The 22360-nt window shown below is 47.3% G+C and overlaps 1 protein-coding gene and 1 non-coding gene across 4 annotated transcripts in view; both read left to right on the top strand.

Annotated features, from left to right (window-relative positions):
- The window catches only part of Tmem241 (transmembrane protein 241), a 126965-nt gene that overhangs the window by 21444 nt on the left and 83161 nt on the right, over positions 1-22360 (top strand). For all 3 annotated transcript variants that reach the window (XM_021214871.1, XM_029547271.1, XM_029547270.1), the window contains 5 exons: positions 7351-7428; positions 16202-16227; positions 18352-18403; positions 19480-19528; positions 21483-21528. In XM_021214871.1, the coding sequence (XP_021070530.1) occupies positions 7351-7428; positions 16202-16227; positions 18352-18403; positions 19480-19528; positions 21483-21528 (251 nt within the window). The remainder of the gene's footprint in view (positions 1-7350; positions 7429-16201; positions 16228-18351; positions 18404-19479; positions 19529-21482; positions 21529-22360) is intronic.
- On the top strand, positions 4713-4847 carry LOC115065537. The gene has a single exon (XR_003845320.1). It is a non-coding gene; the product is annotated as a small nucleolar RNA SNORA17 (small nucleolar RNA).

Here is a 22360-nt window from a genome sequence, read left to right as displayed (position 1 = left end):
GTGTGGTGGTCCTGTCAGAAACCTAGAATTGTATGGCTGCTGTGGAAAGCCGTGTGGTGGTCCTGTCAGAAACCTAGAATTGTATGGCGCTGTGGAAAGCCGTGTGGTGGTCCGTAAACAATACACCTGTAATGCCAACATCCTTGAGGCTGCAGCAGGAGGATTGCCCAAAATTCAGAGCCATTCTGGGCTATACAGTGAATTAGATGCTAGCCTGGGCTGCAATGTAAGATGCAGTCTTAAAAACAAGTATCCCCCAGTCGCTTTCTGCAGAGAGGGCCTGAGTGCAGTTATTCTATATAATGCATGAAGGACATGTCCACGTATTTGAAACTCACCCAAAGAGAAGTGGGATTGCCATTCCTCTACAGAACTGAAGAGGCTAACCCGGGGAGCCAGCGGACGACACGGCAGGGGAAGGCGTCTGCTGATAAACCTGAGACCCTCAGCTCAGTCCTGGGACCCACTCGGAGAGAACTGACTCCTGCGGGCTGTGCTTTGCCCTCTGCATGCACACCATGTGTCCACACCCACTCACTCCCTATATGTGTAAAAATGATGAAAATATAATAATACAGATAAAAAAGTAGCTAATCCAGGAGTCATGCTTGACTGAGGGTCATCCATACCTCTATAGATGGACCAAAGGCCATGTCTATGGTCTGAACCAGGATTTATTTCTTTTTTTGTTTTTGTTTTTGTTTTTGTTTTTTAACTTTTTAAATGATTTTTTTTTGTGTGAATTTCACAACATGCACCCCAATTTTGTATCATATGCCCCAATTCCACTCATTTCCCCATCCCTCTATATTCACCCTTCGCTTTTGCAACCTTTCCCCCAAGGAAAACAAAAAGTAAAAATGAAATTATATATATATGAAAACCACAAAACAGAAAACCCATCTTGCCATGTAAGCCCCAGTGTGTCACATCCTTTTGCCCAAATAGCTTTCCTTACAAACGTTCACTGCAGTGAGTGCAAGGCCTTTGGCTGCTGCTGCACTGTCAGTACTGGATCCTCACTGGGACTCCTCCCAGATACCCTGTTGTTGCCTTGTGTCATGGAGACCCTGTAGCTCTGGATCTGCAGGACTGCCCCCCAGGCCCGGTCATGTGCTTCAGCAGTTCATAGATGGGGTAGATGTTGGGGTGGGCCAACTCAGAGCCCTGGGGCTGGGCCTGGGTGGAAGTTTAGTTGGTCAGCCCAGCATCTCTCTTGCACCCATGTCACCAGGGCCAGGTTTCCCACTTTGCCCAAGGGAGAGGTGGGGGTTGCTTTCCTGACCTCTGCAGCTGATGAGGGTCAGGGCCAAGTCGCTTGTTCTCTGAGCCACCTTACTCACCTACCACAGGTGGTTGCAGGGGAGTGGCGGGGTGGGGAACATCTCTCTCATGTCTGTCCACCGCGCAGAGACAGCCAGTTCCTGCCACCAGAGCTAGCTCTCTTGTGCTGCCTGGGTAGGGTGCAGGGTCTACTCCTGAGTGCTGCAGCTGACGAGGGGTGGGGCCAGCTCTCTTGCACCCCCACCGCCGGAGCCTGCTCTCCCATGCAGTTCAGAGGAGTGGAACCAACTCAGCACAGTGCCAGGACTTCAACATGGCCTCAGGTGGCAGCCCAGACCAGACACATCCGCATGCCTCTCCGACCTTCCCCACCTCCTGCCCCAGCAGCAGCTCAGGCCGCAGATGTCGTAGGGCCATGGACTCAGACATGGCTTTTGGTGGTAGCCCCGGTGCAGATGCCGCATGGCCTCAGGTGGTTATGCGGATATGCTCCTCATATCTGTCCGTTCCAAACCTCCGTCAAGTCTCCAGTTCTGTACTTCAGCACGGGGTCCAAACCCCTCAGCCACACTTTCTGTCCATCTATCTCTCCACTGTGCACTCCGTCCTTCCCGTCTCTCCTTCACATACTCACGCACCACAGTGGCAGCCTTGGTCGGTGCTTGGGTGTCTTTCTTCTGGCCTCTCCAGGCTCAGGACCAGGGTTTTCTGAGGAAAATCTTTCTAAGACTTCAGATTGTGTTCCAGGAAGGATGGGACTACTGAGACGTTTCTAAGCTCATTGTTTGTTTGTTTGTTTGTTTGTTTGTTTTGAGACAGGGTTTCTCTGTGTAGCCCTGGCTGTCCTGGAACTCACTCTGTAGACCAGGCTGGCCTCAAACTCAGAAATTCACCTGCCTCTGTCTCCCGAGTGCTGGGATTAAAGGCGTGCGCCACCACACCTGGCCTAACAGTTAATCTTTGTATCAAAGAGTTTCACTGTGAAATATTTTTCACCATTTGGCTGTGGATGGTAGACCCATGTGATTAAAAGAACTGGCCTGCAGTACAGTGTGGTCGGTTATGTTTGGTAGATTAGTTTCCAGAATCATGATTTGGGCTTTATGGCGGATGATGATGGGAACTTTTGCTGTTGAGATCATCCCAGAGCTGTGAGGGTATAAAATAAACTTGTTTCCTGTCTTCTTTAGCGGAAGACAGATGTCTGGACTGTTCATCTGCAAGTGCTCTCAGCTGGGGGTGTGGCTCAGCAGTAGAAACCCTTGCTGAGTGTGTATGTATGCCTTTAATTCAAGCCTTGGCAATTAAAGCAGTAACTCAGAAAACGTGGTTTATGCTGGGCAGTGGTGGCCCACGCCTTAATTCCAGCACTTGGGAGGCAGAGGCAGGTGGATCTCTGAGTTCCAGGTCAGCCAGGGCTACATGGAGAAGCCGTGTCTTGAAAAACCACACACACACACACACACACACACACACACACACACACACACACACACACACGGTTTCAAGTGGTTAAGAAGCAAGTTAAAAAACAGAAAGAGAATTTTCCTCAGTTTTCCCATCTGTATAATGGGTATGTTGGCAGTATCTGTCTCAGAATTCTTATGAAGCTTATGAAGTATGTAGCCGTGATTGCTGTATTTGGCTACTATTTTTTATTGTCACCATGCATCATAATTTTTGTCTAATTTAACAAAAGTAGTTCCTGCTAAATTTAACACTAAGAGTAACAAAGGGGAGTGTTTTTGTCTGAATGTGAGATGTCCCCTGTAGACTCAGAGATACTTTTGGTTGACAAATAGTGACACTGTATTTGAAAGCTGTAGAACTTATGGGAGGCCAATCTTTGCTAGAAAAGGTAGGTCTCTGGGGATGGTCCTTGGAGATTTAGTAAGGTGGTCCCATCTTCCTGACTGTTTGATCTGAATGGGAATGGCCCTGGTAGGCTCATGTGTTTGAACTCGTCCCCAGTTCATGGGACTGTTTGCCAAGGCCTAGGTAGGAGCCTTGTTGGCCTTGCTGGAGAAGGTGTGTCACTGGAGTAGGTGGGCTTCTGGCTTCAAAAGCCCACATGGGTCCAGTTAGCTCTTCCTGCTCAGGGTTGTTGCCTCACGAGGTGAGCCCATAGCTGCTGCTCCTGACTGCCTCCTTCCGTGCTCCCTGCCGTGCTCCCTGCTGTGCTCCCTGCCATGCTCCCTGCTGTGCTCCCTGCCGTGCTCCCTGCCTGCCTCCTGCCGTGCTCCCTGCCGTGCTCCCTGCCTGCCTCCTGCCGTGCTCCCTGCCGTGCTCCCTGCCGTGGTGGTCCTGACCCTAACCTCTGAGACCTCAGCAGGCCCTGCAGAAGGTCATTCTTTATAAGTTGCTGCACTCGTGGTGTCAAGAGAGCAGTCCTTAGGTCACTGACCGAGGAGTAGTGTGGCCAGCTGCTCCGTGCTCGTGCCACCCTCCCCTCCCTGTCACGATGGCTGCTGTCCCCTCAGACCCAAGCCAAGTAAACCTTCCTCTCAAGCTGATCTTTGTCAGGATTTGGTCACAGCAGTAGGAAAAAATAACAAGTACAGAAGGTCTACCCAAGGAATCGAGTCACCAGCGCAGCTCTTGAAGCAGTGCCGCACAGTTGGGCGTGAGGCTTTTGCAGTCTGAAGCTGAGGAAGGATCATCAAAGCAGCACACTGTCTTAATATTGGTAGCTCCTTCCCGGGTGCGTACAGACTAAGTGGTCGGTTCTAAACTAGCTCTCTAACGTTTGTTAGCTTTTCAGTAGGAAAAATGGCTTGAGACATTCAGGTTTAAAATTTAAAGAATGAATGATACCCCTCTTAAAAATAGCATAAATTTTATTAGAGTTCACCCATTTTAAATCTTAGTACCTTTTTTTTTTTCCTGAGACAGGGTTTCTCTGTATAGCCCTTGGCTGTCCTGGAACTCACTCTGTAGACCAGGCTGGCCGCAAACTCAGAAATCCGCCTGCCTCTGCCTCCCAAGTGCTGGGAGACACCACCACTGCCCGGCCATCTTGGTGCTTTTATTGCTGCCAGGATTTGCTCTGTTTTTCAAATCACAGATCTCACTCTGTAGCCCAGCTTGCCTGGAACTTGCTCCAGCTCCGGCTGGCCTTGAATTAGTGGCGATCCTCCTGCCTTAGCTTCCCGCATGCTAGAACCACAAGGATAAGCCACACAACTGGCGGTAGAACTTGGACAGCTGTAGCCTTGATGAACCTGGATAGCTGCAGGCTCACTGGGGACCTGTGTGATCTGAATGTCACTGTGAGCACCTTGCCTGGAAGGCCCATATCTGTGAGAATCGTAGCCGCTTATAGTCTTAGGAGGAGGTCCAAGAAAAGACCCAAAGTAGACAGTTTGACAGTTCTGAGCCATTGTGTTTTCATTAACTCATCTAAAAAGCCATTTAAATGTTCTGAGCTTCCTGCCCCTAGAGGCATTTCAAGTATGGCTACCATGCCACGTGTGCATCAGTAGGTGGCAGAGAGGAGAGAGGCTATGTCTACACCTAATGTTCCGACCTGTGAAAAAGCCTGAGATGACCACCAGTCTGGTGCCAGGGGAAGCCTGGATGGATTCCCAGGATGGGGAGCAAGTTGGAGACTACAAGAAGCTTACCTGTGATGGTGGGCCCTAGGCGGGGTGTACCTGAGGCAGACATCTCCTGCAAGGGGCCACTGGAGTGGGCCACCTGACATGACCACCATCCAGGCTGGCACTGTGCAGGTCTGGGAGGGACAGGGGGCAGGCCGTGCCCGAGATGATCCCTGCCTGGAGCCATAATGCACAAGCGGGGCATAGCACTCCTAAGACCACTTCTGAGATGACCCCAGACACTCAGAGACCCTGGGTGCCTCTAAGAGGAGCAAGTAAGTGATAGAGAAGTGGAAGAGAAAGAGAAGCCAAGGATGTGGGCACAATGAAGAGAGGCAGGACTGGAGACCTGAGGGTAGTTAGGATCAGCCTGGTGTGAGTAGCCGAAAGACCCATGGTAGGGTCCTGGCCTGTGTTCCTGCCGGGGCCATGCCAGGGTCCATGGCCCTGCTGTGTTCCTGCCGGGGCCATGTCAGGGTCCATGGCCCTGCAGGAGCAGGGTTCCGTTACCACCAAAGGCCAGGTGGAGATTCCTGGTCTAGCCTACTGCCCAGGGACAGTTGATGTCTGAGGGCTGTGCAGAACTGGCCCCACCCCCCTCACCTGGGCACCATGAGAGAGCTGATCCTCAGGGTATGGGAACTGGAGAGCTGCCCCTGCCCCTAGCCAGCTTCAGGACTCAGGAGAATGGACACCCATACATTGTGGAATTTGTAGGTGAGCCAGCACCAGTGATATGAACCTGGGAGACCTGACCTACCATTCATCTGCCATCTGTGACGTGGAGGAAGGAGGGATGCCCTCCTCCCCTCTTGTCCCTGACCACCTGTGGTAGGCAAGAGACCTGGCCTTGTGGTTATGAGACCAAAGAGTTGGCCTGGACCCTAACCTGCTGCAGCACTTGGGAGAGCAGGCTCTGCACCTTACCTGGGAAGCACAGTAGAGCTGACCCTGGATGTGGGGGTTGCAGGTAAGCTGGCCCCAAGAGCATGAGTGTGGGAGAGCCAGCCCTGCCTCTTGTCTGCTATGCAATGATAGGCAAAGGAGAGATTCCCTCCCCTCCCTTTGGCCCTGAGGGCAGCAGGAGAGCTGGCCCTGCCTCTGGTCTGCTGGGTGGTGGCATGGATGAGGGAGATATGCCCTCTCCCATCCCTTGCCATTTACTGTAATAAATGGAGTAGCTGGCCCCAACATCATGAGAGTAGAACTGCCCCTGTCTCTAACCTGCTGTAACACTCTGGAGAGTAGTCCCTGCACCTCACTTGAGCAGGGTAGAGCTGGCCCTGGATGGGTTGCAAGTGAGCCAGACCAGAGAGCAGGAGAGCCACTGGGCTGAGCAGCTCAGATCCAGGGATTTGAATTGGCTCCACATCTTCCCCATCAGTGGACTGCTGGAGTACATGAAGGGGCCAGTCCTATAGATCCAGAGCTACAAGACCTCCATGACACAGAGCCACAGTAGGCTATCTGAGAGGAGTCCCATTGAGGTTCCAGCCTTGAGAGAGTAGCGGAAGCCAGAGGCCTCGCATAAGAGCAATGATTCCTTGTGATGGACATTTCCAAGCCAAGAAGTGTGGACAAAAGAGTGTACATGCTGTGACACGCTCCAGCTTCCACAACAAGTTTTTTTTTCTTTTTGGTGAGGGTAGCAAGCGTGAAGGATGGGTACGAAGGGAGGGGGGGATGAGTGGATTGGGGTGTAAGATGTGAAATTCACAAAGAACCAATAAAAAGTTTTAAAATGGTTCTTGGCTTGATCAGCTTCATACCAGCCTGTCACACTTCCTTTCACTTGCCACGTGGTGAGAGTCACCCACATCCCTGTGCTTTCATTCCGTAAGCATTAAGCTCTCGGCCATCATTTCAGCCGTAGGCTTGCTCTTCCCTGGCTGGGTCAGCTGTGTGCTGTGGTATGCGCCATCTGAGCTCCGGCTGGCAGGGGACACGCCGTCTACCATTTTCCACCTTGCTCATGGGATCAGCCTGATGGGGCATGGCGCATGATGCATAGGAAGGGCTTATGACTGTGGATGAAAAAGACCCCGCAGGAGAGGAACCATGACATACACTCCACCAAAGTTCATACTTCAAGGCTAGAGAGACGACACAGTGGTTAAGGGCATGTGCTGCTTTTGCAGGACCCAGGTTCAGTTCCGAGCACCCACACAGTGGCTTCTACCATCTGTAACGCCAGTTCCAGTGAATCCGATGCCTTCTCACATACTCCATGGGCACTGTGTGCACACGGTACAAACTTGCCTGCAGAGAAAGTACTCATACAGAGTAAATATGTCAATGTTGGAGGGAAAAATGAACACTACAACAAAGTGCGAGGCTAGATGAGTGTTTGTGGGAGACCATGCATGCCGAATGCTCCCACACATCTTATTTTTAAACAAAAGGCAAGACCCGTGGAGCTGTGAGATGGGAGGAGTATGTTCATGCTTGCTATTCTGTTTGCTTTCAGGCTGTTCCTGTATTTTTCATTTTGCATAACGTAGCTGAAGTTCTCGCCTGTGGGTACCAGAAGTGTGTCTGGAAAGAGGTAAGGGGTCAATCAAATGCTAGTTTCAAGGACTCTGCTTTCAATGTCACAGAGCTGCTTTTCACTCAATGGCCTGCCCTAGTTAGCGTCACTATTGTTGTGATGAACCCCCATGACCAAGAACAACTAGAAGAGGGAAGGACTAAGGTCATCCATGTTCCAGATAAGAGTTCATTTCAAAAGCAGTGAGGGCAGCAACCCAGGCAGGGCAGGACCTCCACCCAGAGGCAGGAGCTGATGCAGAGGCCTGCAAGGGTGCTGCTTGAGTACACTGCTGCTGTCTTGTGAGCCACCAGGTGGTTGTTGGGAATTGAACTCAGGATCGCTGGAAGGGCAGCCAGTGCTCTTAACCGCTGAGCCATCTCTCCAGCCCCTATCCAGGCTCTTATTAGAGAGCACATGAAAGTTACATTCTGCTCCCATACACCTTGGGCACTGAAGTCCCATTCTGTATCGTCAGGCCGATCGAGTTAGAACGTGACTAAGCAATCCTTTACTGTTGCTTTACCTTTGCAGTCTGAGGCTTGCCCCTGCAGCCCAGGATAGGTAAGGATCTTGACTACTTTGTTAGCATCAGTTTAGCTTTGGGCCATGGAGGTGACTAAGTGTATTTGTCACGATGTTACAGTATTATCTTTTAACTATGGACCGCATAGTTTAAGGCCCAAGCTGCCCTTCTGGGTTTTGTGTTTTGTTTTTGAGACTCAGGTACCTCTGACTACCCTGGATCTTATTATGCAGCTAAGGGTTACAGGTGTGTTTCCCCGTATACAGTTCATGTGGTAGTGGGGATCACACCCAAGGCTGCATTCTTGCACTATCCAAGCACTTTACCTCTGAGTCCTAAATATCCTCCCTTTCCCCATCCCCCCATCCCCAGCTGTGTGGTGTGTCTGTGTGTGTTGTGTGTCTGTGGGTCTCTCTGTGTGTCTGTGTGTATCTGTGTGTGTGTCTGTGTGACTATGTGTGTCTTTGTGTATCTCTGTGTGTATGCCTGTGTGACTATGTGTGTCTGTGTGTGTCTATGTATATGTGTGTCTGTGTATCTGTGTGTGTCTGTGTGTCTATGTGTATGTGTGTCTATGAGTATGTGCATATGTGTGTGTCTGTGTGACTATGTGTGTCTTTGTGTGTGCCTGTGTGTGTCTATATGTATGTGTGTCTGTGTGTGTATGTGCGTCTGTATGACTATGTGTGTCTGTGTGTGTCTATGTGTATGTGTGTCTGTGTGTATGTGTGTGACTATGTGTGTCTTTGTGTGTGCCTGTGTGTGTCTATGTGTATGTGTGTCTGTGTGTGTATGTGTGTGTCTGTGTGACTATGTTTGTGTGTGTCTGTGTGTGTCTATGTGTATGTGTGTCTGTGTGACTATGTGTGTCTGTGTGTGTCTATGTGTCTGTGTGACTATGTGTGTCTATGTGTGTCTATGTGTCTGTGTGTCTGTGTGTGACCATGGGGCAGGAATGACTGTGTGCATGTCAGAGGAAAACTTTCTAGGCTGGGTTCTCCTTTCACATTTCCATGATTGTGTTCAGTCCTGGGGATTGAACTCGGGTTGCAAAACCTGTATGGTAAGTGAGTGCCTTTACCTGCTGAGCCATGTCACCTGCCTCCTGGTTCATTTTGTAACCAAACCATGTTAGCTTTCAAGTTTTAAGCTTCCACTTTGAGGAGGAGCTGCTTTTTCTCTCAGCTACCCCAAATTTTGCCTGTTCTAACAGTAACCTCTGAAATAGGTCCTTCCCTTTTGGGGCTCCTGTCTGTGAACGAGCACACTCAGCACCTGGATCCCAGGGAGGAGACAGTAGCAAGGGCTAAGAATCCCAAGCAGGAAGCTGACCCAGCTCCTTTGTCCCGCTCTGCCCGTGTGTGTTATCCACTCTTCCTGGACAGAGGCTGTAGTGATGCACAGACCTAGCATTCCCCAGGATTGCTTGTCCCTGTCACCTCCAGCTGCTCCTGCTTCCACTCCTACCCCCACCTTGACATTGCTCTCTCTGGCTAGAGTCCCTGAGGTAAGAGGCCACCGTCCAGTTGATTCTTCATTAGTGGTGTATGCTAATTAGTGGTGTAAGCAAATAAAACCTATTTGCTTTTCTGGAATCTCTTGACCTTGGACTTGACCCTCTGTCTTAGGGTTTTACTCTTGTGAACAAACAGCATGAATAAGGACATTGAGGCTGGCTTACAGGTTCAGAGGTTCAGTCCATGGGAGCATGGCAGTGTCCAGGAGAGCATGGTACAGGAGGAGCTGAGAGTTCTACATCTTCATCCAAAGGCAGATAGGAGAAGACTGGTGTCCGGGCAGCTAGAACAAGGGTCTTAAAGCCCATGCCCATAGTGACATACTTCTTCTATCAAGGCCACACCTACTCCAAATAGTGCTGCTCCCTAGGCCAAGCATATTCATACCACAATACCCTCCCTGCTTCTCTTTTGAGCTCCCCTTATAGCCTGGCCTCTTCTTCATTTTTCATCTGCCTTTTCTTTTTTTTTTCAGATTTATTTGTTTATTATATGTAAGTATAGTGTATCTGTTTTCAGACACACCAGAAGAGGGCATCCTATCTCATTATGCATGGTTGTGAGTCACCGTGTGGTTGCTGGGATTTGAACTCAGGACCTACAGAAGAGCAGTTAGAGCTCTTAACTGCTGAGCCATCCCTCCAGCCCCTTCATCTGCTTTTTCATGGTTTGCCAGGGCAGTGTCTCAGGATCTCCTGTCCTTTGGACCCAACCACCTTCTGTTCACTCTAACTTTGGTGTCTTCCCTGAGCTCAGAGTCCCTGCAGAGCCCTGTCAGCTAGGTGTCCCCAAAGTGTCAGAAGTATAAAGCCATAGATGGGTTTCTGCAGACCTGCCTCTCACTTGGGAATTCAGGTCTGACCATCACCGTCTGAGTCAGCATCTAGGGGACTGTGTTCTTCCACCCACATCCTGTCCCCTCTGCTGCACACCCTTCTGTAGTCACTCTGGCTCGCAGGTCTTTGTCTCTCTATCTCAGGGTAGCTGGCTGAGGACTAATGTATGGGACTGGATGTGCAAGTCTGCAGTCGCCCAGACAGGGCCTCTAAGGGAATTTCTGAAGCTATTCCAGAGCAAACTGAGGTAGCATTTTGAGCTTTGCTCCAGGGGGGTCAGAAGGGACACCTCTGATATGGCACTGCACACACCATCATGTGATTGCCTTGTCTCTTCAGTTCTAACACGCGCTGTTCCCCCAGCACCCAATGAACCATCCAGAATTAGAGGCTCTTATAATCAGATACAATTGTGTGATTTTTCTTTCTTAGAATAAGTACATAAGGTAGATTTTATGTGCTATCCTTTTGTGTCCCTCAGGCAGGGGTTCATTATATAGCACAGGCTGGTAGCAAATACTACTGCCTTAACCTGTTGAAGGCTAGAATTATAATTATAAAAGGGAATAGCCAGTCCCTTCTCCTTTTTTGGGTCTTGTATTTGGGCCTCGGTTCCTTTTTCCCTAGCTGGCTTCCTTTGACTCCCACCGCCCCAAACCAGGGGCACAGGATAAGCCTCTCTGCAGCCCCAGGCATAAGCCCCGGGGCTTTTGGTTACCCACTTTCTTCTCTGAGGTTCAGGTTCAGCCGCTCAGCTCTTGAGGGGCTGACTCATACCACCCACACCGTTAGCAATCAAGTGAGTGAAAATTTTAGTCATAAAAAGAGAAAAGCTCGTTTGGCTGGGAATAGCTCAGCCAGCAGCATCCCCATGTGGCGTAGATGTAGATGTATGGACGGAAATGGCTTCTTTATTTAACAAGCCTCAGACACCCCTCACCCCTCCTGCTGTTGCTGCTAACACGCTGGGGGAGCATGTGGCGGCCAGACCCTCGTGCTCATGTGTAGGTGGAATTTTTGTTTGTTTGTTTTTTCCTCCTAGCACTTTGGCATTACAGTCTTTTCTGGGTTTCTGTTTGTTTGTTTGTATTGAATTGTTTTTTTGTTTGTTTGTTTGTTTTGAGTCAGGGTCTCACTTTGTAGCCCTGGCGTCTCATTATGTAGGTCAAGGCTAGGCTTGGACTCACAGAGATCTTCCTGAGTGCCTAGCCTTCAACTCTTGATCCTTGTGCTTCTGCCTCCAGAGTGCTGGGACTCCAGGTCTGTACCATATGGGGCACTAACAATGCCGCAGCTGCCTGCCAGGCCTTCAGTGACAGCCTCACCAGCTGTCAACTGTTGCTTTCTCTACCAAGATGTTTCCTTTCTCTTGAGAAAAGGCCTCACTCTGTAGTCCAGGCTAGCCTAGAACCTGAAATCCTGCTGCTTCTACCTACATGGCTGTGTCACCTCCATGGGGTATATTCTTTTTTTTTTCTTTTTTCTTTTTTCTTTTCCTTTTCTTTCTTTCTTTCTTTCTTTNTTTTTTTTTTTTTTTTTTTTGGTTTTTCGAGACAGGGTTTCTCTCTGTATAGCCCTGGCTGTCCTGGAACTCACTTTGTAGACCAGGCTGGCCTAGAACTCAAGGAATCCACCTGCCTCTGCCTCCCGAGTGCTGGGGTTAAAGGCGTGCGCCACCACACCCGGCGGGGTATGTACTTAATGTCACTTACATCTCAGAGTTATAGCTGAGAGTGAGAAAGGATGTATGTTCATGAAGAGCACAGTTGTTCCTTTCCTCACACAGTCAGATGTTTCCGTGAGGGCAGGTGAGGTGGCCCATTGTCTCCACGGTGTACAGCCAGCCTTGATTCCTAGAACCCACATGCTAGAAGAAGAGAACTGACTGCCATAAGTTGTCCTTGGGGCTGTACACGCACACCCCAACACTAATAATAAATGTAAATCCAAGTTATAGTAAGGTTTGGCTTTGCCATTGTGTATAAATTTTATTTTTTATTTTTTATTTTTTTTGGTTTTTTGAGACAGGGTTTCTCTGTATAGCCCTGGCTGTCCTGGAACTCATTTTGTAGACCAGACTGGCCTCGAACTCAGAAATCCGCCTGTCTCTGCCTCCCAAGTGCTGGGATTAAAGGCGTGCACCACCACGCCCGGCCCATGTATACATTTTAATGGAATAAATTCTAAAGAGTGAAATTGACCCCTTCATAGTACCATTCTCAGATTATGAGAATTCTCTTGATAATAGAGTCTGTAGTTCGTTTTTCACTACACAGGTTTTCTCTCTGTCTATCCCTCTCCCTTACACACACGAGTTTGACTATAAACTAATTGTTGCGTATATCTGCCTTTGCTCTGGGAAGTGACCATGCTACCAGCCCACTACCAGTTTCTCTTGAATCTTGGAGAAAAAACAGACACACAGTTGTTCAATTTCAAATCACTTTTGTGACACAATTGCTGGGCACTATGTTCAGCCTAGAAAAGCATGCCCTTAATAATATTTTTAGCTCTTCTTCCACCTGCCCAAAACTTCTGTGGCTAGTCCCATCTAGTCCCAACTGCTCCTGAGATCTTACATGGCTGCTGGATTCTTCTCCCTCCAAAGCATGGCAAAACTTCCTACTCCTTCCTGGTGTCTCCCCTCCTGCCTCCAGGAACCCAGAAATCCTGCCTATACCTTCTGCACAGCAATTAGCCGACGGCTTTCTTTACTGACAGATTAAGAACCAATTGAGGAACAGGACTTTAGCATCAGAACTGCCCCCCTATGACTAATGGTGGCTTGTGGGTTTGTTTTTTTTTAATGTTTATACTAAATAGCAAACATTTTGTCAGGCCTGCAGTTGAGGTGTGGAGCTGCATTCATGGCTCTCACGGAGCTCTGAGTAGAGAAGAGCTGACATTAACGTGTGGGCTTTGGTGCCCATAGGGTCCTTTCTGGCTGGAACTGGATGTGGGAGGACCGGTCACCACAGAAAGCCTTCCGGGGGGATAGATTTGAGTTGAACTGTATGGAATGTGTGGGGAAATGGAAACTTAGGTAGGAAGTGGATGTAGCAGTTGAAGGCTGGTGACTTAAGGTCAGAGAGACCGTCACTGGAGGACTGGCAGGCAGGCTGTGGCATTAACCTCTCCCCTGATTTCCTTCATGGCTTGGGTATCTATGTAGGATAATCCATGGTTGCTGACCCGTAATTATACTGGGATGTAGATAATGTGCTTAGGGTGGCACCCACAGAGGCTAAGCAGTACTTGCAGTAAATTAGATAGTCAGGAGTGAATTTTGCCCTCATTATAATCTCTGTTACCGTGACCTTTTCTTCCTCACTGTGTAGCCCAGGCTAGCCTTGACCTTGCAGTCCTGTCTCTGCCTCCCAAGGGCTGGGATTACAGGTGTCTGTTGCTATACTTAGCCGTTTCACACCCCCAGACCCTGAGCTGCCATGGGCACCGCTTACTATTGGATGGAGGCCCTGCAGTTGTTATCAGGGTCCTGGGTGACTGAGCGGTGTGATGAGCTTGGGCATGGGCTAGTTCTGTCTCAGCTCCTCTAGTCAGAAAGGGCTGGCCATAGAAAAATAGATCTGGTCATGGTAGCTCATACTGTAATCCCAGTTCTCAGGAGGATGAGGCAGGAGGATTATTCTGAATCCAAAGCCAGCTTGAGCTACTTGAGACAGTTTTGTCTCGAGAAAAAAAAAAAAAGCTGGCTGTAGTAGTGTACTCCTGAATCCTAGGAGTGGAAGGTGGAGTGAATTCAAGGCCAGCCTGGGTGACATGAGACCCTGTATTAAACAAAACAAAATGCATTATAGCTAAAAATGAAATATAACTAATTTAATATAAAAAGAACCTGCCATCTGAGAGGCTAAACTCTAGTGGACCAGTGACATCACTGTTCTGTCATAAGCTTGCAGTAGTTTCTGAGTAGACATGTTTTCTTTTCTTTTCTTTTTTTTTTTTGAGACAGGGTTTCTCTGTATAGCTTTGGCTGTCCTGGAACTCACTGTGTAGACCAGGCTGGCCTTGAACTCAGAAATCCTCCTGCCTCTGCCTCCCGAGGGCTGGGATTAAAGGCGTACGCCACCACGCCCGGCTAGTAGACATGTTTTCATGGCAAAGATAGACTGCCTTGCAACCTCTGCCCTCTGAGCTTGTTCTTAACAAGGCTTGTGAGGTTCCATTGTGTTTAGATTCTAATACAGCTTGAAAAACAACCCATTCTTACCATAACAGGGCCAAAAATACAGGAGCTCAGGCATTCTTCCCACTAGGGGACAGCACAGGCATGTTTGCCATAGCTTTGTATTCAAATATCATCTACTTATTAATAGAATAAAAACTTATTTACCAGCAAGTGAAAACGTACGGTAGCCTGGAGAGCGGACCACGTGTTTCTTTTGGCAGCTCTTTTATTTATTGATTAATTGATCAATTGATTGATTGATCTCAGACTGCCCTGGATCTGGAACTCACTCTGTAGCCAGCAGTGGCCTTGAATTTATGATCCTCCTGCCTTGGCCTCTGGAGGGCTGGAAGGACAAGTGTGCATCACTGTCCCTGGCTTTAGTCCTTTGCTTCTTTAAAACATGCTTATATGTCACAGTGTCTGAATAGGCATCAAAAATTATAGTTTGTCCCAGAAAATAAAATGATTCTGAAATATCCAGAATTAATATGTCATTCTTCCTGACCGACTTGGCTAAACCTTCATTTTTCTGTGCCAAGGGTTAATTTACTTGATCTGATTAAAAAGACGTTGTCAGGGAAGAGTCCACATTACACTTTCTTCATTTCCAATGCCAGGTTTTCTGTTCCCCTAATCTGCTATTTTCCCCCTCACTCAACGTTCCTTACCCTCATTTCTGTTTCCTTTACACACACCACAAAATGTGTAACTGTGTCAGAGCTGGATGAATGAAAGGGATATTTAGAGAGACACCGGTGTGGCTCTGCATGATGATGCATTGCCCCAGTTACAGCTACAGGCTGAGGCAGAAGGATTACTTGAGTTAGGTGTTGATGAATAATCTAGAAAACATAGCAAGACCAACACCCTCTCAAAAATCCTTAAATAGGAGGCAGGAGCTATGGCTTAGAGGTTAAGACCACTTACTGTGTTTGCAAAGGACCTGGGTTCAGTCCCCAGCATCCACATTGAGTGTCTTATAATAACCTTGTAACTCCATTTCTAGGAGATCCAGTGCCCTCTTCTGGCCTCTGTGGGCATCTGCACGAATGTGATCTATGTAATGTCATACAGACACAAATACATGTAAATAACATATAAATATTTGAAATAAATCACTAAATAAATTAATACACAGAGGCTAGAATTTGACCTCTAGGTTAGTTTCTTTTCCTGTAGAGATCATATTGACTGCTCTCTGTGTCCTTGGATTTGTGTGTAAGATTTGAAGATTTGCCCTGACGTGCTGCTGTTCATAAGCTAACACTGTGCCAGTGGTCAGAGCACTATGGCAGAGGACTCAGCTTTGGCCTCAGTCATTCGTTTGGTTCAAGCAGGAGAAGCTGCAGGAAACACTGAATGTCAGCAAGTTCTCTTTAGTGTAAATAAAAGATGTAATTATGTGTGTATTTTATATATGTGGATGTTTGCCTATATGCACATCAGAAGAGGGCATCAGATCCCTTGGGACTACAGTTATAGATAATTATGAGCCACCGTGTGGGTGTTGGGAATTGAACTCAGGACCTTAAGAACAGCCATAACTCCTAAACTCAAGCGATTCTCTTTGCTGAGCCATCTCTCTATTCCCTGGAAGTGAGCTCTTAAGCCCCCAAAACATTTGTAATTTATTTGCTTTTTAATCTAAATGTTTCTGTTCAAGGGAATTAAAGAGTTTGGAAAGACTAATTAATTATTATGTCTCTTCACTTTCATACAGAAAACATCGCTCTCAAAGATCTGTAGGTAAGTTAAAACAGCTCAAGGATATAAAATTTAACCTGATTTTTAAACTCAGCTGATAAACTGCTGAAGGAGGGATTTGTTATCATTTACTATCATCAGTCAGACATTTGTGCTTTGTTTCTCATTTCTTAAATTGTTCTCTTCTTCTTGCAATATTTTCTTATGAGGGGAAAAACTAACCCAATGTTATATTTCCACAATGAATATACAAAACTTCACTAATTGTGCAGTGGTGATGATGGAGAACCAAATGAAAACCATTTTTTAAAGTCTAAAAAATAAAAACATGGTGGGGGACACTGGGGTGGGGGAGATGACTAGTTAATAGTACTTACCACACGAGCATGATGCCCTTGTTCAATCTCTAGCTCACACTTTAAAAGCCCAGAGTGGCGGCAGATGTTTGTAATTTCAGTGTGGGATGTAATGGGGAGACATGGTGTTGAGACTCTGTCTCAGAACACAAAATGGATCATTCCTGTGGCGTGATCTCTAGCCTCCACATGTTCACCCACACACACGTGTACCTCCCCATGTACACCCCTTCACACATGAACATGTGTATGCATACCACGTATATTTAAAATGATATTTGCATTGTTAGGTGTCTTAGGGTTTCCATTGCTGTGATAAAACACCGTAACCAAAAAGCAGGTTGAGGAGGAAAGGGTTTATTCGGCTTACACTTCCACATCACAGTTCATCATCAAAGGAAGTCAGGACAGCAACCTCAGGATGACTTTAAAGCAAAACCTAGCACGTTAGCATTTCACCTGTATTTCGGGAGTATAAAAGGTTTTTCTTAAAAACTTTTTGTCTGGGAAGTAAAGACTAAGCAAGAGGTGCTGGAGAGATGCTCAGAGGTTAAGAGCACTTGGATGCTTTTCCGGAGGACCCAGGTTCAATTCTCAGCAAGCTGTGGCATCTCACAACTGTCTGCAACTCAATTTCTGGTGCATCTGATACCTCATGCAGACATACATACAAGCAAAATACTAATGCATATACATATAATCTAAGCACATTCACACTTAGCAGACTACATTGCTAAGGTGTATACTAACGCACATAACATAATCTAAACCCATTCACACTTAGCAGACTACATTGATAAGGTGTCCTTAGCTGATACTGAGCTCATGTTTAAATTTTGTCATATCCCATTTTGTCTTTTATAGGAGGTTGTGTTCCAAGATGGCATGTGTTTTCAATATCAGCCAGTTCTTCAATCTTTTTATTTAATTTTTTACTTGCCTTCCCATTAAATGTTTTAAAACTACATTTATGTATTGGTGTGTGTGTGTGTGTGTGTGTGTGTGTGTGTGTGTGTGCGTGCGCGCCTTTGATTTGTACAGGTTAAAGGACAACTTACTGGGGTTCTTTCCTTCCACTATGACCCGGGAATTAAACGCATTCATTAAATTAATGACTAATTAGAAAACTAAACACATAATTAAGCTATCATCAGGCTTGGCAGCAAGTACCTTTACTTCCTGAAACAACCCGGTCTTCATTTTTGAAGGTCCAGGCCTGTTGTTTGTGGACTGTGCCTAAATCTAGGTTTATTGTATTATCTCTGCATTATTAAAGTCAAGCACCCAAGACAGGTGCTTGATACCACACAGTTGATTCTGTGTCCAGGGTGTAACCTATCAAGAAGCACATGTTGGATATGCTCCGTTATTGGAGATACTGAGATCAATTATTTAGACAGAGCAGTGGTGGACCATGACATAAGGTATGCATAATGTACTTTGCATGCTGTGTTCATTCAGTAACTGACATGGTTGTGATGTCATCTCCCAGTTTGCCTCTCTCATATCTTGGGGTATGGAAGGTGAAGTAAACGCGTTTGGTGTAAGCCAGCTCTAGTTCTCAGGTACTCTGTGAATACCAGGCTTTAGGAAGCAGCTAGCTGAGCCACAGGAGGCACCTGACTGTCAGCAGAGAATACATACAACTGTGAGATATAGGTAGTGGGGCTCTCAGAGATGCTCAGGGAAGCTGGGTGCTCTTAGAGTCTCTTGGCCAGTTGCACATTCCAGAGGGTGTGTTTCTACCTCTGCACACACTGAGGCATGCTGTGATGTTGAAAGCTGAAGTTACCTATCTGCCTGTCCACAGTGCCCTCTTCCTCTTGGCTGCTGCAGGATGTCTTCCCTTCCAAGACGCTCAGGTAAGTCCGGTGAACTCGGTACCTTCAAAGACCCTTTTGCTCTCTGAAGCACACATAGATGTGCACATACTTCTGAGTCTCTTTCTTTTAGAACCAGAATGGCACAGCCTAGCAAACACATTGCAAAAGCTATCAGGCAGGCTGCCTTGTGGCTCAGCCTGCTGTTTCTCCAGGCCTTGCAACAGTGGCTCCCGGTGGGGTGTGGTCCAACTTGTATAAGTGCCTCAGGAACCTTTGATCCCACACATAAGTAACTGAAGACTCAGGCACCAATTGTTGATCGGTTGAAATCAACTCTGATCCTAAAATGTCTTCTTCTGCAGGGGTTTTCACTGGCATCCTAGGCTAGATGTAGTTTATCCTATGTCCCACTTAGAGTCCACTTCCAGCCCTAGTAATCACTTTATTGATGTGGTAGATATTAATTGGGGATTTCTATCTCAAAGACACAAAAGCTTTATATTTATAATAAGCCTTAAATGCACTAGAGCTGGGCAGGTACCGACCCTCTGTGCTATTTTGTTTACTTTCCTATCAATAACCCAATACATAACCTGCCACGTTCCTCCTGGGCTATTCCAACTCTAACTAGTCAACCCTAGTGGCCCTGTTCTCACAATCCACCTACCCCATGGCATCTTTTTCTCTGTTCTCTTTGTGGTCTCTGCCTCAGACCCCAAGCTTAGGAACTGAAATCCTGCCTGCCTTTCTTCTTAGCTGTAGGCTGTGGGCATCGTTATTTAACCAGTAGTTTTAAACTAAGGAGCAAAGTTATATAGTATCACTTAGTGTATGTGAGGATCTCCTTGTTCCTGAGGATCTGTGTGTGTGTGTGTGTGTGTGTGTGTGTGTGTGTGTGTGTGTGTGTATAGGTATGTGTGGCAGAGTAGGGTTCTGGGGCCACTGGGTGGGGAAATGAGCTGATTCTAAGCCCCCGGAGGGTTGCTCTGGAGTCCTCGGCTCTCTGTTGCCACCGGACCCCCTGTTGCTGTACAGACCCCTGCTTGTCTATAGCTTAGCTTGTCTATAACTTAGCTTGCCTATAACTTCTTGGCCTTTTTAATCCTGTGTTGCAGTTTGATCCAGATGCATACCTTTGGGCTCTAATCCACATCTTTTGTGTAGGTAAGTTTTTAAAAGTCTTTTTTTTTATTTTTTATTTTTTATTTTTTATTTTTTTTATATTTTTTTTTTGGTTTTTCGAGACAGGGTTTCTCTGTATAGCTCTGGCTGTCCTGGAACTCACTTGGTAGACCAGGCTAGCCTCGAACTCAGAAATCCGCCTGCCTCTGCCTCCCGAGTGCTGGGATTAAAGGCCTGTGCCACCAGGCCCGGCTAAAAGTCCTTTTTTTTTAAACAATGAAGGGCTGTTATTAAGCTCTGGGTAGCCATTTTTAGTGACCCTAGACAATAGGAAAATTAAAATATTAAGATTAAAGTAAAAATGGACATTTTCCAGATTTTGTTTTTCTACTTTGAATTCTTTGGATTTCGTTTGTCTTTTTGTTTTTCTTTTACTTTCTTTTTCTTTTCTTTTCTTTTTTTTTTTGTTTTGTTTTTCGAGACAGGGTTTCTCTGTGTAGCCCTGGCTGTCCTGGAACTCACTTTGTAGACCAGGCTAGCCTCCAACTCAGAAATCCGCCTGCCTCTGCCTCCTGAGTGCTGGGATTAAAGGCATGTGTCACATGCCCGGCTGTCTTTTTGTTTTTCAAGTCTGGGTTTCTCTGTGTAACCCTGGCTGTCTTTGTAGACCAGGCTGGCCTTGAGCTCACAGAGATCCATCTGCCTCTGCCTCTGGGATGGAAGGTGGACAAGGTGTGTGTCACAACTGCTGGCTTGGGTTTCATTTGTAGTGCTGCTTGGTCTTTCCTAAAACTAGTGGATCGGCATCTGAGGGGCTCAGTAGAGCATCTGCTGGTAGGGCTACTCTCGTAGGGGCAAGGGTTAATTTATGATCCAGCGGCATCTGGAAATGTCCAGAGGAGAGAGAAGGAAAGCAGGTTGGTCATGGCCAGGGCTGGGGAAGTGGGAGAGAGTAGTGGAGATAGCAAGAGACAGAACATAGCAGGAAAAGCTCAAGAGAGGGCGAGAAGGTGTGTAAGGGCCAGAAGGTGTGTGAGGGAGAGAAGGTGTGTGAGGGAGAGAAGGTGTGAGGGAGAGAAGGTGTGTAAGGGAGAGAGGTGTGTGAGGGCGAGAAGGTGTGTGAGGGTGAGAAGGTGTGTGAGGGAGAGAAGGGGTGTGGGGGAGAGAAGGGGTGTGAGGGAGAGAAGGTGTGTGAGGGAGAGAAGGGGTGTGGGGGAGAGAAGGGGTGTGAGGGAGAGAAGGTGTGTGAGGGAGAGAAGGGGTGTGAGGGAGAGAAGGGGTGTGGGGGTGAGAAGGGGTGTGAGGGAGAGAANGAAGGTGTGTGAGGGAGAGAAGGGGTGTGAGGGAGAGAAGGGGTGTGGGGGTGAGAAGGGGTGTGAGGGAGAGAAGGTGTGTGAGGGAGAGAAGGTGAGGTGAGCTTGGACAAAGCAGGGTTAGAAAGAGGATGAGTAGAGGGGGGAGGGACTCCTTTTGGGGAAGAAAAGCTCATTTTACAAGTTCCTAAGGAATACTTGCTTTATCTGACCACCAGAAACCTATAGTTCTGCTTGGGCTTATTTCTGGATCTATGGGCTTTGAGACCTAATACTCAGAATGGCCTGTCTAAAAATTTTCCAGTAGCAAATAAAAAAGGCGAAATTGAAAGACAGTTTGATTTTAATTCAAGTCATACATTCAGTATTTTTCGTTTGACTTGGTTGCGATCAGAAATCATGGGGCTTTCCGTTCTCCTCATGTAACATGGGAAGAACTAAAACTGCCCTATTTCCAGTGCCATGGGGCGGGTCCATTCCTGGTCAAGGGCCTCCTCCTGGGCTCAAGGACCTGATTTGCATCCCTGAACTCCCTGGTGGTGTTTCCTCTTGTTGGAGTGTGAAACAGGAAGAGGGAGCCAGGAGCCAGCTGCCCTTCTCCCTGTGGGTTTTTCTGCTTTGCTGGAAGTGTAGGCAGCTCCTTAAACAGAAAGTACCAGTGACTCATGTCCCTTTATGCCTAGGTTCTTACAAAATACTACGGAAGTCCCGGAAGCCCACTGTGCTAAGGTAAGCTTTTAACATTTGGGGAGTTGGCTTGCAAAGGAGATGAGACCCACATGTGATACGGGTCTTCTCTCTAGCCAGAGATGCAACTAGGGGAATAGATGGCCTCCAGAGCCATTCTTGTTACTAATTGGGCTACCTTTAAGCCTGTTATGACCTGCCTTCAGCAGTGTGTGCAGAGGCAAGGAAGTCTATCCTTCGAGCACATCTGTTTAGATAAGCATGTAGTGAAATGCCCATATGCCCAGCTATTCAGGGTGCTGCTTGCCTACTGTAAGGGTCCATGATTCGCCGAATAATGATACCCCAGACTCACATAGCATGTAAATGCAAAGAGTGTTTTATTCTGCAGAAGTCCAGCATGCTGAGGTCCCCCATTACCAAGATAGAGAGACCCCAAGTGAGCTAGCAGGCCTGATTTAAAGCTCTTTATGGAATTCTGGGATAGGTGACCTCTATGTTAATCTGTTGGGTCCATCTCTATGGACATTCCATTACTAGAGTATGGGGACTGGAAACTGTTGCTGAGGAGGTCTGGAAACTGCCGCTGACCCAATTTCCTTGCTTCAGGCCAGGTGGCAGGGCAGCTTCTGAGGCCTGGACTTGCCTGGACTTGCCCAGTTCTTGGAAACAGATTTAGGCCTAGTCTCTTTAACTGCCAATTTGAAGCCTGTTGTGGGATAGGCCTAGCCTCCTCACCACATCTAGTGCAGAAGGGCAGCTTCTGCATTAATGTTTTGACAGCCCCTAAAACTTGACTCAGTTTATATCTGGAAGTCTCTCTAGTTTCCAGTCTGTCATGAATAGCCAATGAAACAGCCTTAGTGAATACAAA

This window comes from Mus pahari, chromosome 15 (assembly GCF_900095145.1).
Source record: "Mus pahari chromosome 15, PAHARI_EIJ_v1.1, whole genome shotgun sequence".
In the NCBI taxonomy this organism is placed as follows: domain Eukaryota; kingdom Metazoa; phylum Chordata; class Mammalia; order Rodentia; family Muridae; genus Mus; species Mus pahari.
The sequence above is the reverse complement of the archived record's forward strand: the minus strand, read 5'-3'. Positions and strand labels throughout refer to the sequence as shown.